At 39.1% G+C, this 17,385-nt stretch overlaps 3 protein-coding genes across 4 annotated transcripts; all 3 read left to right on the top strand.

Annotated features, from left to right (window-relative positions):
• Window positions 1-624: 624 nt before the first annotated feature.
• On the top strand, window positions 625-5,601 carry prps1b (phosphoribosyl pyrophosphate synthetase 1B). 2 transcript variants are annotated; one of them, XM_061725080.1, is made up of 7 exons: window positions 625-905; window positions 1,902-2,091; window positions 2,745-2,843; window positions 3,571-3,695; window positions 3,806-3,979; window positions 4,120-4,279; window positions 4,460-5,601. In XM_061725080.1, the coding sequence occupies exons 1-7, from the start codon at window positions 784-786 to the stop codon at window positions 4,550-4,552; spliced, it is 963 nt and encodes a 320-aa protein (XP_061581064.1). In that variant the 5' UTR covers window positions 625-783; the 3' UTR covers window positions 4,553-5,601. The 2 variants fall into 2 exon arrangements, with proteins under 2 accessions (XP_061581064.1, XP_061581065.1); XM_061725081.1 differs by having other exon boundaries at window positions 626-905; window positions 1,902-2,085.
• Window positions 5,602-8,523: 2,922 nt separating this feature from the next.
• Window positions 8,524-12,293, top strand: LOC133447527 (solute carrier family 25 member 53-like). Its single transcript, XM_061726223.1, has 2 exons — window positions 8,524-8,702; window positions 9,525-12,293. The coding sequence occupies exon 2, from the start codon at window positions 9,532-9,534 to the stop codon at window positions 10,399-10,401; it is 870 nt and encodes a 289-aa protein (XP_061582207.1). The 5' UTR covers window positions 8,524-8,702; window positions 9,525-9,531; the 3' UTR covers window positions 10,402-12,293.
• A 924-nt stretch (window positions 12,294-13,217) lies between these two features.
• tmsb1 (thymosin beta 1) lies at window positions 13,218-15,998 on the top strand. The gene is made up of 3 exons (XM_061726222.1): window positions 13,218-13,376; window positions 14,293-14,407; window positions 15,550-15,998. Exons 2-3 carry the CDS (start codon window positions 14,305-14,307, stop codon window positions 15,591-15,593), a joined length of 147 nt encoding a protein of 48 aa, XP_061582206.1. The 5' UTR covers window positions 13,218-13,376; window positions 14,293-14,304; the 3' UTR covers window positions 15,594-15,998.
• Window positions 15,999-17,385: the final 1,387 nt, after the last annotated feature.

Raw genomic sequence — 17,385 nt, 5'->3', positions numbered from 1 at the left:
TCACAGGATAAGTAAAATGGATCACTGCAAAAACTCAAAATCTTAACAAGAATATATGTCTTATTTCTAGTTAAAATGTCTCAATTTAGTAAAAGAAATCATTACACTTAAAACAAGACTCATCACTGGAAAAAAACACAATTTTCACCTGTTTCAAGTAGATTTTCACGTAAAATAAGTAGAAAAATCTGCCAGTGGAACAAGATTTTTTTGCTTTTAATGAGAAAATAAATATGGTCCCACTGGCAGATTTTCCTACTTATTTCAAGTAAAAATGTACTTGAAACAGGTGAAAATTGTCAAATAAGTTATTTTTCTGTTGTTATTTTTCTGGTGATGACTCTAAATGTTGAAATAGCAGTAATAGCCTACCAGATTAATTGATGAAATGACATAAGGGATGGAAAGGGGGGATGGCAGTTTTACAGGGGGGATGATTTGGACCGTTTTTATTTCAGGGCGGGGTGCCATCCCCCCTCATCCCCCCTCAACTTGAGTGCTGATTTACAGTTACATTGAACATGAAAGTCTAATCTGGAGGAGTTTGGAGCAGGTTTGGAGCGGCTCCTCTCCTCCGGCGTAATGACGTCAGCACGTCGACGCTACTGAAAGCGTGCGCGCCGCCGGGGGAGAGTCGTGCTCGTGCTGTGCGGGGCATAATGGAGGATAGGTAGTGGAGGCTGTGAGGCTCGCTGAGAGGAGCTCGTCAACCCTTGGTCTATTTCTGCTGCTCGTCTCGGACGCTCCTTCGGTCGCTCGCACTGAACCCTGGATCGCAACAAGATGCCGAACATCAAGATCTTCAGCGGCAGCTCGCATCCCGACCTGTCGCAGAAAATAGCCGACCGTCTGGGTCTGGAGCTGGGCAAGGTGGTCACCAAGAAATTCAGCAACCAAGAAACATGGTGGGTATTTTTCTATCGCGCCTACTTCAGTATAATTTGTGTATAAGTTTAAAAGATAGTAACCTAGCGACATGTAGGATGTTGGTGAGAAACGTGGTGTCACGGCGAAATTGCCGCGGTGTTTGCCGGGACTTGTAGTCCCCTCATGGTTGAAAACTCATGCTAACTGTTCAAATGATGCTCCTTCCTTATTCTGATCTCCAAAGATACTGTAGCTACTCCATACTACAATTACAACGTCACACTGGCATACCTCATTGATTATTTAATTTTCTGAACAGACTCGCACTCCTTTATCTACAATTCACCCCTTGATCAGACCGAATCACACGTGGACCAGCCATTGTTTACTCTCATCCATCCCGTGCTCATCATGCTGCAGCTCCGTGCAGGGTTGCCAAACATCCCTTGAAAAACGGAATCGTCCCGTATTGGGCAGAAAAGAAAGAGAAAAAGAAAAAAATGCCAATGGAAAATGGCATTGAGCTGTTGAGTTCATAAGTTATTTTTTTCTGTTTTACTACAACTGTAGCCTAGAGTCATGGCCTTTGAGGCAAGTTTTCTACAGACTTTCTGTTTGCACTTTTGTTATTGCACTAAAAATGTGCACTATTACAGAATGGAGCTTCTGCTTTCTTTCCATTTTATATTAATTTATACAATTTCAAGTTAAGCAGGACAGGTTTCTGTTTAAGAAAGATACTTATTTTATTCAGTTCATTTTGTTATTTTGTATTAAAGTGAATTGCTGGATAATAATTTGATTTCCATGTGTTCATGGCATTCAAAAATATGCATCTAATTCAATTCAGGTTCGAGTCAAATATTTAAAAAATCGTTTCACTCACAAAAAAAGGGGCTAAAAAAATTCACCACACCAGGAAGGGTGAAGGCAATCGGGTTGAGGTGTCCCTTATTTATTTTTCAGGGAGTTGGCAACCATAGCTCCGTGGCTCTAAGTGCTGTTTATTTATTGTCCCCTCTTTTCTTTGGCAGCGTGGAGATAGGGGAGAGTGTGCGTGGAGAAGACGTCTACATTGTGCAGAGTGGCTGTGGCGAGATAAACGATAATTTGATGGAGCTGCTGATCATGATCAACGCCTGCAAGATCGCCTCAGCCTCCAGGGTCACAGCTGTTATCCCCTGTTTTCCTTATGCCAGACAAGACAAGAAGGACAAGGTGGGGGTGAGGGATATCTGTCTACTTACTTCTGTCATGCCATTTGCCATCCAGCATCATGACAAGAAGCCTGCAGTCATGTCCATCTGCAATCCCAGGGGAAGCCATCTGCTTGCTTGCTTGCTTGCTTGCTTTATTTATTTATTTTACTTTACTGTTATGCAAGATTTTCTTTAATACTGTCAAGTTTTTCACATGTTTTTTCTTGTGTTATTTAGTCACATCAATCACATTGATCAGGTTGCATGAAAGGAACATTCTTCATGTGTAACTATCTAAAAGTAGAAGTATTATTAAAGATTAGCTGTTATTTAGGATTGTTTAATGACACTGTTATGCAGCACTAACTGTTCTGATTTTATATAAAAAGATATTTTGCTGCAGCCAAGTATTTTCATATTTGAACCTTGGAGCTGGGCAAAATTGCCTCTGTACCTAAACCATTGCATATATTTACTGGAGATTTTTACATATCTGAATAATATACACGCTGAATATGTTCATATTATCAAAATGTAGGTCTGTGTTAATGGTGTGACATTTAACTGGTATGACATAACACAATTGCTAAGCTCTTAGTTGAGTGTTATTTTTAGAGATGAGCGTTGCTTGCCAGCTTGCTTATTCCATTTGACTGAGGAGATCTGTTTTCGTTGCAGAGCCGGGCGCCGATATCCGCCAAGTTGGTTGCCAACATGTTGTCAGTTTCAGGAGCAGACCACATCATCACTATGGACCTGCATGCGTCACAGATACAGGTGAGTGACAGTAACACAATTACAGATGTGGACTGATGCATATCTTTTTCATTTTGGGGATTTCTGGACTCATCTGTGGGTTCATGCTTTAATTCTGTCTGTCTTTAATGATTTATTTGGGGTCCAGCTGTAACATTATCAGCATTAGAAGTGCCAGGATTGGCCTCCCTGCCATGCTGCCTTCCTTCCTGGCATCTTCACCGCTGAGCTAAACTCAGCTATCTTGACCATATGTGTGTTGTCAGTCTGTCCACGATTGGTTCTGGGGGAGTCAACACCTGCTTTGCTTTCATTGTACTCACGGTAGCATAATGGGTTGTTGTCATCTCAAGTAACACTAACATCACCTGCACCGTCTCTCTTCTGCTCAGTCATGCAGACGGTGCAACAGAGCGGAGAAAATTAAAATTAAATAAAACTAACACTGCCACAAGTGACGGAAAATGCTGCAGATTTTCACACTTTTGCAAAATTAGGCAATTGCAAATACATCCTTATATTTATATATATTTGGAACAATATCCTGGAAAATGTAAATCAATAAATGAATGTTTAATTTTAATTTGTACCTGACTTATACCCAGCAGCCCTGTGCAGCTGGATACCATGATTTGGGTTAACATGTTTTACATAAATTAAAAAAAAAAAAAAAAGGAAACATGAGCTCACATGATTAACACATCTGATCCCAGTTTTATAAAGGTTTTTTTTTTTTTTTTTTTTCCAGGGTTTCTTTGATATCCCCGTTGATAACTTGTACGCAGAACCAGCTGTGCTGAAATGGATCAAAGAGAACATCCCTGAATGGAAAAACTGCACCATTGTGTCTCCTGATGCAGGAGGAGCCAAAAGGTATTCTTGGATGTGCCCAACAATATCTACCCTGAATGTTAAGATTAACTATAGTGGATGAAACGTCCTTTCAAAACGGAGATTTGACATTTTGTATCTGTATTTTCCAGGGTCACGTCAATAGCAGACCGGTTGAATGTGGACTTTGCCCTGATTCACAAAGAGAGGAAAAAGGCAAATGAGGTGGACCGCATGGTTCTCGTGGGAGATGTGACGGATCGGGTTGCCATCCTTGTGGATGACATGGCGGACACGTGCGGGACAATCTGTCATGCTGCTGACAAGTACGTTTCATTATCTGTCCTTTTGGAGATAAAAGCATGTGGAACTTTAAGAGGCTGATCATTGTTGGATCTCATTTCAAGAATATATATTTGGTCTTGAGGAGGCTTGTAATGTTTTGTACTATTTGTCTCCCTTTTAGACTCATTTCTGCAGGTGCCACCAAGGTATATGCCATCCTGACCCATGGCATATTTTCTGGCCCAGCCATCTCCCGCATCAACAATGCATGCTTTGAAGCCGTGGTGGTCACTAACACAATTCCTCAGGAGGAGAAGATGAAGCATTGCTCCAAAATACAGGTCAGGAAGCCTTTTCAGAGCCGAAGCACTTGCACAGAGTAAAATGTGATTAGGGAACAATTCTGAGGGGTAATATCAGTTGTTTAAGTAGAAGAAGAATCCTCATGTTGGTCATTTATTTTACAAAAGTTGAAATTGTACAAAGAATCAACTTTGAACCTATTTTTCCTCTTTCCCCAGGTTATAGATATCTCTATGATCCTTGCAGAGGCCATCCGCAGAACTCACAACGGCGAGTCTGTGTCGTATTTGTTCAGCCACGTTCCCCTGTAGCAACGCCATCATCTGTGTGCTACTAACACCAAAACATGAGAGGAGGGAAATCCCCAAACACTACCATTAACAAAGATGATTGGTGATTGTGGAGGGAAAAAAGAGAGAAAACGTTGTCTGAATGAACTGTCATGTCTGTTACTAACGCTGAGCTGATATCACTCCTGTCCCCTCCCCCTCTGAGCGGCATCCCTTCATGTGTTGGGGGCCAAAGCAGTCGTGCATTACCAAATTAGACTGGCATATATATAAATATTAGAACATGGATAAATAACTTCTTATCCACTTGGAACTATTTCTTTCTTTCATTACATGTAGTAAACAGAATTCTCTTTTTCATTGTATCTCCCTTGGAGTCAGTTCAGCCTGTTAAAGAGCTCATATAAATATCCATGCCAGGTCCCAGTGCTCAGGAGAAGCGTCTGGCATGTAAAGCTGTTACATTGCTTTTTGTTACAATGAGTGAGTGTAGTTTTTCATGTTGCTCTTACTATATGTTGTTTTAACGATTATAATCAATGAAGTGAATGTGTATTGAACTAGTTTACAGTGCCACTGAAGCTCCACTCAACCAAGAGTGCCTCAAAAGTCTGAAATGAAATGACATTTCCTCATTGTTCATCTCATTTCCCTTTTGTTTTTCGCTAAGTATTCTGACTGGAAAAAAAAACCCAAACTTGTCTCGACAGGCTGGAAACATTTTTTGAAGGGTGTTTCTTTCGACTCTTGAGGTGCCCTCATTGAGTGGGGTTTGCCAGGTGTCATAAATTTATCCTTTGAGAGTTCAGGATTGAAATGTGTCGGTAGAGAAGCCGTCGGGTTTTTAGCTTGGGGTCTCTGCAGGCTGGAGCTTCCTTCAGAAATGTTAACCTGCTGTTTTTGTCTTTTTTTTTTTTTTTTTCTTTTTTTTGACTGTCTGGAGGAAGGATGTGTAATTGATGTGCATTATCCAAACCTTTGTGTTTTCTTTTACAGTAGGATGAATGCATCGGTTATTTCAGGGTGCATTCTTAATAAATTTGAGTATGCGTTAAAGATGGCAAACATGATTTCTTGTTCCTTGTAAAACTTCTTCATGATTGTCTAATCAGAATAATTATTTACCATTATTAAAAATCAATAAGACAACACAATTCAATGGCACTGGAGCAAATTGTCTTTCAAAAATCTTTAATCATGATCACATCACAGATCACATCATGTTGAAACAGCATTTAAGTTTTATTAGAGATGAACATTAAGTGGTGAGGTCTTGTATTTAAACAAATTGAAAGCACTTGAATGGTGTTTAATACGGTTCAATTTTCAAGTGACTAACAGATTTAATCCATCAACCATCATAACAAATGTCACAAATTTCATTTTTTGAATGTCATCAGAATATGTTTATTCATTCTGTTCAGCACTGATTCGACTGGATCATTGGTTCTGCAAGCATTTTAGCATATCCCAAAAGTCAAACCTTTTTTTGACAAGAAATCAGGGTTGAATTATTCTCAGCTAAGGTCCTTTAGACTCCGAAGCCAAAGCTTTCTGGGATTTTCAGATTACAAAACCCACTGTCTTGTGTTTTGGAGCGTTGAAGTCTTAATTCTTTCATTTATTTATTGGTAAACACTGCCCAACTCTGGTTTCTAAGGCTGCATCCATACTTCCTTCCACATGCACACTAGCGTTTCAGCTATGTGTCTGAGATCTTGTACTACACCGCCATGAAAACAATAAATGGCCACCCGTGCGTCCAGGAATGAAAACAAGCTCAGCTGGAAAGTGCTGTGGTTAAGATGCTCTTTTAATGATGTTTCTGTAGTATGCATGGAGGCAGTTTCATTATATGCAACCTCTGATGGTATAACAGGTTAAACCAAAGATTACAAAGGCAGCAGTGCCTGCAGCTCTGTCCCTACATTCATTCCCTACATGCATTTTGAAGGGTTGACTGTTGGTTGTCTTCAGAAGGGATGGATCATTTCCAAAAGTTTATAATAAAAATAAACCTTCAGTTTGACAAAATCGGTCTAGACTGATATTACATCATTCAAGCATTGGGTACCTTTTTGCATCTTCCTCCACCAGTGCATTTTTTCATTGTGACAGAGACCCAAGGTAAGACGAGTGGCTTTAGCACCTTTGGTGGTAATAAACGCAACAAATCATTTTGGATGGCATTATACTAAATGTGCAATATCGTTTGTTTTTTTGTTTCTTGTGTATTTTTTTTTTTTTTTAACTTGCAATGTTAATTTAATGTATACTATTTAAGGGTCAACATTTCTGAAATCCTGTTAGCTATGCTGATGGTGTAACTATTCAACGATATAAAGATATTTTATCCATGTCAGAGTGATGGTTTTTGCTACAGAAGATCAGTCACTCCTAGAGATGATATCAGAACAAACCTTGACAAGAATAAACCCTCGGTTCTGGTACTACTTGACCTGAGTGCTGCCTTCGATACTGTTGATCATCAAATCCTTTTAGATAGATTAAGCAAGCGTGTTGGCCTGGCTGGAACTGTTTTAAAGTGGTTCACCTTATATCTTTGTGGAAGAAAAGAAAGAACATTTTTCATTTCAATAGATAATTTCTCCAAACACTGAGTTTACCTATGGAGTACCACAACAAGGGTCAATTTTACGACCATTACTTTTGAATTTATACATGTTACCCCTGGGCAGTGTCATCAGGAGACACGGCATCTCTTTCCATAGTTATGCTTATGACACAGCTCTATGTGGCCGTGTCTCCTGATGACACTAGGCCGATTGACTCACTTTTTAACTGTATTTGAGATATTAAGGCCTGGATGTCACAGAATTTTTTTACAGCTAAACCAGGACAAGACTGAAGTACTGATCATTGGTTCAAAAGCCCAGGGAGAGAAACTGGCCTCTAAACTAAATATATATGGAGTAAACCCAAGCAAAGAGGCAAGACATCTAGGAGTCATATTTGACTCGCGACTACGCTGTGTAAAAAAAACAGCATTTTATCATTTAAAAAATATTTCTAAGGTGAGGCCGTTTCTCTCTCTGAGCAACACGGAGAGACTAATGCACTAATGCCTTCATAACTAGCAGGTTAGACTGCGCTTCTTACTGGTCGACCCAAGAATACCATCAATCAGCTGCAACTGGTTCAAAACGTTGCGGCTTCTGACTCAGACCAGAAGGAGATCACACATTAGGCCCATTTTAAAATCCTTACACTGGCTACCTGTTATTTTTTGTGTTGATTTTAAAGTTCTTTTATTAGTTTATAAAGCGCTACATGGGCTTGCACCAGAGTATATTTCAGAGATGTTTTTATTCTATGAACCAGGAAGGAACTCAGATCCTCTGGCTCTTCCTCTTTAGCTGTTCCACAGAGTAGAACTAAAACATTTGCTGCTTTTAGCCACTATGCTCCAAAACTGTGGAACAGCCTGCCGGAGGATCTGAGAGGAGCTGGAAATGTGGACATTTTTAAACGTAGACTAAAAACTCATCTCTTTGGTCTGGCTTTTATGTTCCATCAAATTTTTTAATTTTAGTTTTATTCTGTTTAACATTTTTTAGAGGTATTTGTTTTATTTATTTATCTATTTCTTGTAATGTTTTTATTATTATTATATTTTATTGTTGTGGACTGATTATTTTTTAGGCTTAATTCTTGAACTTTTATCATTATTTCATTTTAATTAATTATATTGTATGTCAGTGTGCATTGGTCTCCCAGTTTTTATTTTAGTTTTTATTATGCTTATTTTTCAGTCAGAATGTTAAGCATTTGGTATTTCATGTACCTGGATGAGAGGTGCTATACAAATAAAATTTGATTGATTGATTGATTGATAGAGGGAAAAAAGATCTGATTGATGGGTGACGCTACCAATCACTGATGCTGTGACGTAGGCACGTTTGACCAATAAGCATTCTCGAGAAGGCGGGCTAATTCCCGGACGCCGGTAGATTATAATGTCTGCATCTTGATCTCTGATGTTGTGACATTTCACCCTTCAACGCTGTCAAAAGTGAGCGGATGTAGGCAAACCACTTTGCAGCATCCGCTCCATCGGGAAATGAAACCTGCACGAGGTGTCATCATTTGACTAAGAAAAAAAACGGAGGGGAAATAATTTTTTTCTTCTTTTTTGCTGACGACTGACTAGGTAAGCCAGTTTTTAATTGCATTGATCTCAATAAATGATATCGCTTCTCTTGTATTTATCGTGCTGTGATCGTATTTATTTTTCTCGTCAGAAGGGAGTTGTGTCTGAACAGTAGCCTGCAGGGAGCTGCACACATGCAGCTGCACAGTCGTCTCTTTGTGTCTTATTCAGTGTTGGCTGTTCGCGTGGGCTTTATTTATAAGGCAGCCTGGATTGTTTGCCCCTTAATAGTAGCCTACTGCTAACATTTAAAAAATAAAATTAAAAAGCCATAACCTTTCGAGTCTTCCAGACTGATCCTCTGTAATTGGCTCCTTCTTATTGGCTACTTTGGTGGCTTTAAAGGAGCTGGATGTAGAAACACAATTATCTTGTTATTTGTTGTTTATTTATGTATTTCTTTATATTTATATATATATATATATATATATATATATATATATATAATTTATTGAGCCTGCAGATTTTTTTCTTTTCTTTCTTTGCTTTATTCAAAATCCACTTTTCCAATCCACCATCATCTGCCCATTTTCCAGTCATAAACTGTCCAAGCCCCTCCCCTTTTATGTGTGAAGTTCAGTATCCCAAAAAATTGTAAATGCTGTGATTAAAAACTGTAAATAAATAATGCTTTGGTTGCCGGCTAATATTTATGCTTAATGAGAAATCAGGACATCTCCCATTGATAAATGATGATGCCAAACTAGTGATTTCATTATTTATCTATAATGTCTTTGACTTGATGTTCAACCATGTGATTATTAACATACGACCTGTCTTGGGTGAGTGCAAGTCTGACATTTGCAATTTCATTTTTTCAAGCTCAAGGATGGCAGGAAGTCCTGAGCATAATCAAGGCAAGGAATCTGGGCATTCAAGCATTCGCATCCAAAGTTACTTACGCGGAGGAACCTCCAGCTTGCTGTCCACCCTTCCCACCCTTGTCGTCTTTCCTGTCTACAAGACCATTTTCCGCCAACAAATCCACAACACCCCAGTTCAGCAGGCGGTGAGGCAGCTCTGTAAAGAGGGGCCTAGGAAGCTCTACAGGGGTGTGGCTCCACCACTACTGATGAGGACTCTGAATGGCACATTACTCTTTGGCCTCCAGGACACACTGCTCCATCTGCTTTCACCATCATCTCAAAATGTCATCCCTGACGCTGCACTCCCAGCTCTGGCGGGGTTTGGTGCAGGTATAGTGGAAGCTGTGGTCTTTACCCCCTTTGAACGAGTCCAAAATGTCTTGCAGAATGGCCAGAACGACCATCTACCCTCCTTAAAGAGTGTTCTTACAAAGTTGAAGGAGCAGAGGATGGCGTCGGGCTTCTACAGGGCCTTCCTGCCAGTCACAGCCCGCAATGCCCTCGGCAGCGCCCTCTATTTTGGCCTGAAGGGGCCTGTGTGTGACATTGTTGCAGGACAGGGGCTCCCTCCACTGGCCTCCTCCTTCCTCTCAGGAACGCTGACTTCAATGGCAATCAGCTTGGCTCTGTACCCGCTGTCAGTGCTTGTGGCAAACATGCAGGCACAAGTTGGAGGAGAGGTGAAAGGCATGCTGGCATGCTGGAGAGTGCTGTGGAGATCTCGGCATCAGGGTGTGGTTCTTCTGTACCGGGGAGGTTCTCTTGTTATTTTGAGGTCATGCATCACGTGGGGAATCACCACGGCTATTTATGACAGACAGGAAAAGGGCTAACCACGATGAGCAGGTTAAAAACTGTTAGTCTTTGACATTGGTGTAAGTAGTTTTTGGGGAATAGTTTGACAATATAGATTATTTTGTTCTTTAGTAAACATACAGTTCTACCAATGCACATATTTCAAATGAATTTCATGCTCGAGCTAGACCCTGAGATATAGTCTTTAGAGGAAAACTCTGCATAGTTCATTTGATAATATAACATACTCATAAGGGAAAACTGACAGCAGCTCTGCCAAGACTTATGCTCTGGTGAATATTTCCTGTGAACCAGAGTTCCTGTGTGTGCTAGAAATTAAATATGGTGCTGATGAACCACAGGTGCCTTTTATTTATGTGTTTGTTTTTGTTTTTTATGTTATGTTCTTAAAAGGAATTATAATTATTTTCTTCATACTGGAAAGTACAACTCAGACAGTGAAAATAGGAGCGCCATATCCCTGTGGTTTATGTGTTTCTCCATTTTAACTTTTATTACTAGCCACTAGAAATCACATTATTACATTTTAATAATGCCTAACACAGGTCGCTAGAAAGGCTTGGAACCAGGACAACATGGAAAATGAATGAAATGAAGCTAATGACGTTCAGGAAGGTTCCTAACTTAAGTGTAATGAACACGGAGTATCTCAGTGGGAACCATAACAGCAAATCAAATTGTGTAACAAACCTTCTGTGATTCTTTGATGTCCTTGAGCATTAGAAAACCTGGAGCATCTCCTATGAAATGAATGGAGATGATCCCAGGGGCTGCGACTGCGTACAGTGACACGGTTATATTCATCTAGTCCTGTATGAGACTTGTGCAGAATAAACATGAGACGCGGAGGGTGAGTGTGAGCAGGCGGCAACAACATATTTCATTTTTGTACTGTATCGAGAAAAACTCTCTAAAGCATGAATGATCCTGATGTATGCTCTGTTTGTATCTAAATGGATATGAAATTAGATACAGAGTATCATATTGGCTTATCTGTGCTCTCTTATTGCACTCATCCTGTCTGAATGATTTAAACAGGTTGTACATCTTCCTTTGTACTGTATGTTTAACGGGTTGGCTATAGACAACAGTATAAAAGTGTCTTTTTCTTGCAACCTAATGCTTTGATCAAAACAAGCCATCTTAAAACCTGCTGGTTGTTGTATTATTGGTATTTTGTAGCATCAGTCTCAGGTAGAGTTTTTGATGGAGTATTTTTTTGCCAGGATTGTCGATTTATTATAATTATTCAAGTTTATGTTTTATACTTTTTTTCTATACACTGAACGTTTTGTTGTTGACTTTTCTGTGTGGTGAAGGTACTTCTCTTACTCTTAGCCATTAAGTCCCAAGTGGGCTTTTTCATCTTTAAGCATAACATATTTTTTCTGTTTGTATTTAAAAATGTAGACACATATAAGATACTTACATGTTCAGATTACCTTGTTTCTACAAGCTGAAATGTTTCTTTGAAAGTGAGATGAAGCAACCCTACATCCTGTACATATAGGCTATAATGATTAAAGGGTTATGAAGGACTATTAATATTTAATGCTTCATTGGTCAGCACTGTTGCCTCAATGTTGCAAAGCTCTTTTGCTTGTCTGATGCCTTTCGGTGTGGGGTCTTCATGTTCAGACCCGGCCTGTTCAAATGTGCAACTATATCCAGGTTTGTTGAACTAGATTGCTGCATCTCTGTTATCAAATCTGGGGTGCACCCTGTCTCTTGGCATGGAGTCAGTGAGCATGCATATATATATATATATATATATATATATATATATATATATATATATATACACACACTGTAAAGAAGATAAACAGTGTATAAAGTGTGTATGTGTAAAGTTATTGAAGAATGTATACTACCCCCCCTCAACTTGCTCTAATAAACAGTATTCACTTGTGCTTTTTGTGGCGTCTCTCTCCATTACACTTACGTTGTTGTATTAAAACTGCCATGTAAAAGAATTGATGGAACATTTGTACATATGTTTTGGGAATGTGATCTTTTAATAAGTTTCTGGAAATCAATTCATTCCTTCACACAATCAGTATTAGAAATTAATTTTGAGTTAAGCTCCAATTTGTATTTATTAAATGACACACTGGATCTTCAGTTAGACCGGAAAAAAAGCAGGATATTAATTATGATCACATACTTCGCTAAGAAATGCATACTTTTACTTTGGAAAGATGATTCCCCTCCAACTTTCAAGTTTTTTTTTGATCAAATTTCAGTTTTTTTACCATTGGAAAAATTAACTTTAGAAAAATACAACCGTGCTCATATTTTTCAAGAATTTTGGTTCCCATTACTCTCAAAACTGGATAGTTTTTCCAAAGGGGACCAATGAGTATCTTTATTTTCGAACTTGTGCCTTATATGTATGTATGTTTGTATGTATATATGGGGATATATATATAGTTTGATATCGCTGTTGCTGCCATTATATATTTTTTTATTTATTTATTTATTTTTTTTATATTTATTTAATTTTGTTCTCCCTTAATGTGTTTTTTTTTTTGTTTTTTTTTTCTCCCTAGGGTAATTATGGGGAGGGTAGGAATGTGGGTATAATAGAAATCATGCATGTGAAAATGTGAATTGTGAAAATTATTGTGAAATAAAAAGATATTAAAAAAAAAACTGCCATGTCGAGTGTAGTCCACTAGATGGCACTGTGGCACAAGATTTCTTTACAGTCGATGGCGCTGATTTGCAAACAGTGACAGTTCATTCATTCATTCTGCTGTAAAAGCCTCACATGATTGCAGTGATAACGGGAAAGGGTTTGTCCAACAGCCCGTAGTTACGTGGTAGGGTGTCTGGTACAAGTCTGAACTTTAGAAACCAATCCCAGGCCGAGCGTCAGAGTCTGTATTGGCGTGCAGAAGGGCGTGTTTTCTCTATTTAAACCGGAGGCGTTGCGCTGATTCCACGCAGAGACGCATCTTACCTGGAGAGGACTGATCACAGCGCAGCCCAGGTAAAATCATTTTTCACTTGTTTTCTGTTTATCAGTATTTAAATAGTATTAATATTAAGAGTATGCATGAGATGCATATACAATGTACTTGCAGATGGTGTTTGTCTGAAGCAAAATCAACCTTTTCAATGTGTTATGCAACATTTCGCTTAAGGCCGTTAACATACAGGCGTGCCGCATGTGCACAAATACCTGGCATTCACCTGAGAACGCACATCTTGACTGTTTTTAGCTAAATTAATGGGGGACTTTGAGCTTCTTTTTGAGTCATGGAGTGCAGGTCTTTCTTAAAAAGACTATAGGCAGCACAGGCCTGCGATTATTTTAATCTTCCAGGTTCTCAATGTGTTCATTATCAACAGCATTCTTGTTCTGCAAACATTTGAAACGCAGATAAGGTGTGGGCAGCGAGATGATCAGAAACCAGACAGGTTCTGCCTTAACAGCAGGCCCGGTATAACCGTGCAGAAAACATTGTCACCAAGTCTTCATAATGATGTTATGAATAGAAGATGTTATATCCTGTGTAGCATACTTTATTAGTTGTGATTCACATTGAATATTGACCTAATGCAAATTCCTGTGCAAATCCAGGATGTTACTTTCCTATGGGTTTCTGCAGATCTGACTTTCTGTAAATAACATTGCACAGTAATTTGATGCTACATTAGCGTATTGTGCAGAGGTGTAAACATAAAGTAGTCCTATATGTCATTTCTCTTGCCTTGCTTACGTGACCGTGGAGTTAAGGCTACTCTTTCTTTCCCGCCCTACCTGAGTCGGAGCTCAGTTTGTATACCTGCATAGGCATGCACTACTGGCAGCATCACATTTCATGTTCTCATGCTTTTTTCATGTATTATTCTGCTGTTTGACAACTTCCGTGTTTACATTCTCTCCCACTTTTCCCCATTAGAAAGCTTCCAAAATGAGCGACAGCAACCCAGTCAATCAGGAGGTGGAGCAGTTTAACAAGAAGAAGCTTAGGAAGACCAGCACACAAGAGAAAAACCACTTTCCAACCAAGGAGGGTATGTGCTGAAGAGAAAAAAAGGATGTTTTCAACAAATATCTTGTCACCTTTCACCTTTAATTGGCACCTTAGTGCAGAGTCCCTCCCCGTCTCTCATTCTAAAGACACCTGCAAATATTGCAGCACTGACTAAGTGGAGGTATAAACCCAAGCACATGGAAGCTTGTCCCTGATCTAAACGTCAACATGCAACATCAACTTAATTTAAACAAATAAGATGACACTTTTGCAGTCTTGTGACAGACCAGTGAAGCCGAAGCCCAAGTGATGAATTCTACAGCAGAAAATCTCTTGTGTGAAAAGTGTGTCAAAATGCTCATCCTTTTTGCTCCAGAGGCCAAGAGCCTCTCTGCTTTCAGACTCCACCTCTTTCTTAATCTGAATCTGAAGCCCTGACAAGAGTGTGTCACAAGGGAGGCGCAGTGGCGAGCAGCACTGCCAGTGCGCGTTGGCTCTTGTGAGGCTTTAAAGTGACCATTTTCTTTACTGAGGATCTCTGCCACGTTGCAGTGAAAGGAGGAAACGGTCTTAACGACTGCTTTAGCACAGTGGGTGTGTTTCTTATGCTACCTGTCTGAACCAGTATTCCAAGAGCTGCACCTAGTTTGAAACAGGAAAACAAAACAGTTGTATTTGTAATGACAGATTACGTTCATGAGCAAAGACAGTTACATTTTACGTCTACGGCTGTAGCATAGATCTTTAAGAGTGAACTGTTTCCCAGCTTTCTGGGAGTATCACTCCAGTTGTACACTATGCACACCTGATAATTTTCCAGCAGCTTACTGGCACCAGAGCCAAAACCTGTGAGTGGAAACAGCTGTCGTACACTCAAACACTATACTTGAAATGCCGTAAACAAAAGTTTATTATCTTAGATATTATGAGCTCAAAACTGAAAGCACCTTTTAATAAATATACGCTTTGTGTGTCAGAGTTCACCCTAAAGACAGTAAGGCAGTCCTGATTACATGAATGTCTATGGGATAAAGCGGTTCAACAAAAAGTAAAATAACCTGCTGAATTTCAAGGAAATATTTGAATATACAGTCCATGTAGAGTATCCAACATACTCAATAAATATCTGAGAAAAATCTTCACATGCAGTCTGTAATTTGTCTTGTTTGTCTGTTGTCACAGAAATTGAAGAAGAGAAGAAGGCGATGAAAGACGGGACTAACTGAAGAGCGTCTGCTATGATTCCTCTTCGGTCCTGCTCGGTCACGGGCCTGTCTTCCAACTAGGACTCATGTCTTTTCCTCCACTGTTTTTTTTTAATCTTTGTGTTAACACTATGGGGGAAAAAATCTCCCCCCACCCAAAGTTCATCACTGCACTGGGTGCATGAGATTGTATTCTTTACAAACAGCTAAGAGGGTGTAAATCATTTTGAAATGCTTGGTGCCAAGTTTAGCGTAAGGGACCAGGTGGAAAAATTAGACGTGTTGTACTGAAGAATTCCAACAAAAATAATGCATTATTACCAACACTGAGTATGCCTGTAAATGGTGCCATTGAAGAAAACATTGTTTAAAAAAGAAGACAAAAGATGATATTTTAGTTTTAATAAAAATCAATGTTGTCAAATGCTTCTGCCTCAGTTCAATTATTATTTTTTAACTGCTGAAATTAACTTAAATACTTAAAAACACAACAACAGCGGTGTTCATTTATTGCCACTAGATAACTGACTGTGTGTAGTGAGTGGAAGAAGTAGCATCACCTTTGAGTGAGAGTGACTGTTGAAGCATTCCTCATGTTGACTTCCAACCAGCTGCGACACGTTGCTGCTTCAGTTGTTGTTATTAAAAACCAACAAAGCTGTCTTGTGAACCGACAGAGACTGAGAGTTCAGTTTGTACCCTTGCAGAAGAATGTAATCATGTTCACAACAAAGTTACTGATGCTCACTTTTATAGCATAAGCAGTCTTTCGGGACTACTTGACGCTCTTCTGTGCAGGTTCCAGTTTACATCAGAAAATATGAACTCACTGAGATGTGTTTTTAAAAACCTATCATAAAGGGCAGTTTCTGGCTAATGCAACCAAAATATTAACATACTTGTCGTACTTTCAGCTTTCTTCCTTTTTTTTTGAGCACTTCACATACCCACAGAAATGTCTAATCTTAATTTGAAAGAGTTATTAGCCTTAGGTGAGGGAAAGGTGGAAAAGGTTTTATTCCAGACTACCAACAAGAAATGTGTTCTGAAAGTTGTGTCAGCATGCAGGGGGCTTTAATTTCTTGATTTAAGTTGCTATTACATGCACATGATATGCAGAATATAAACCCTCATTTGTTCTTTTTCCTTGCATGGATCAGTGAGTAGACTGGTTTTTTTCTCTTCAGTACTTTTCCTCATCAACCCTGTTGAGACATGTTCTCATTACAGCAAGCAAATACATGACAGAAAGGACATGAATTATTTTTGTTTGAATGTAGTCACCATCATAACAACAATGGTTGCTCAAAATTACGCAAACTCATCTGTGGAAAAGCAGCCATCAAGATCATGAATAATTTGTTCTTCAACAGAGTGATTGTTTTCGACAAAAGGAACCGCAGCAGTACATATGTTCCTTTTCAGTAATCTGTCAGGGTTGGGCTTCTCAGTGCACCAAGTACAAATGGTAGCACAGGGACAAACAATAAATTATTTTTTATTGACATAGCCTTGTGGCCATTCAGGAGCCAAAAAAGAAAGTTTGTAACCAGGGCACTGCCCACCATTGGCTGCTTTATTTGACTTACCTGGCTTTAATCATAAGCACATGATCCTTGTCACTTGCAAAACAAGTTGTATGAGTACATTTACCTGCACCTTTTCTTCCCAAAGTTCATTGTCTCCAACAAGAAAATAGACAGGAATACATTTGGAGCATTTCCTCACTAATTCACGCCTACTGTTAACATAAAAGTAGCACATTTAAGGTGACAAAACTACCAAACTAACAAAATGGTTTTGTAAATATTAT

This window comes from Cololabis saira, chromosome 7 (assembly GCF_033807715.1).
Source record: "Cololabis saira isolate AMF1-May2022 chromosome 7, fColSai1.1, whole genome shotgun sequence".
In the NCBI taxonomy this organism is placed as follows: Eukaryota; Metazoa; Chordata; class Actinopteri; order Beloniformes; family Belonidae; genus Cololabis; species Cololabis saira.
Note: the sequence above shows the minus strand (reverse complement) of the source record. Positions and strands in the feature narration are given on the sequence as shown.

Bases quoted from the DNA above. Each gene is read 5' to 3' on its own strand.
- tmsb1 (XM_061726222.1), top strand. From the start codon at position 14,305: ATGAGCGACAGCAACCCAGTCAATCAGGAGGTGGAGCAGTTTAACAAG. The intron at 14,408-15,549 runs GTATGTGCTGAA...CTGTTGTCACAG, and splicing joins CCACTTTCCAACCAAGGAGG to AAATTGAAGAAGAGAAGAAG.
- LOC133447527 (XM_061726223.1), top strand. From the start codon at position 9,532: ATGGCAGGAAGTCCTGAGCATAATCAAGGCAAGGAATCTGGGCATTCA.
- prps1b (XM_061725080.1), top strand. From the start codon at position 784: ATGCCGAACATCAAGATCTTCAGCGGCAGCTCGCATCCCGACCTGTCG. The intron at 2,844-3,570 runs GTGAGTGACAGT...TTTTTTTTCCAG, and splicing joins TGCATGCGTCACAGATACAG to GGTTTCTTTGATATCCCCGT. The intron at 3,980-4,119 runs GTACGTTTCATT...TCTCCCTTTTAG, and splicing joins ATCTGTCATGCTGCTGACAA to ACTCATTTCTGCAGGTGCCA.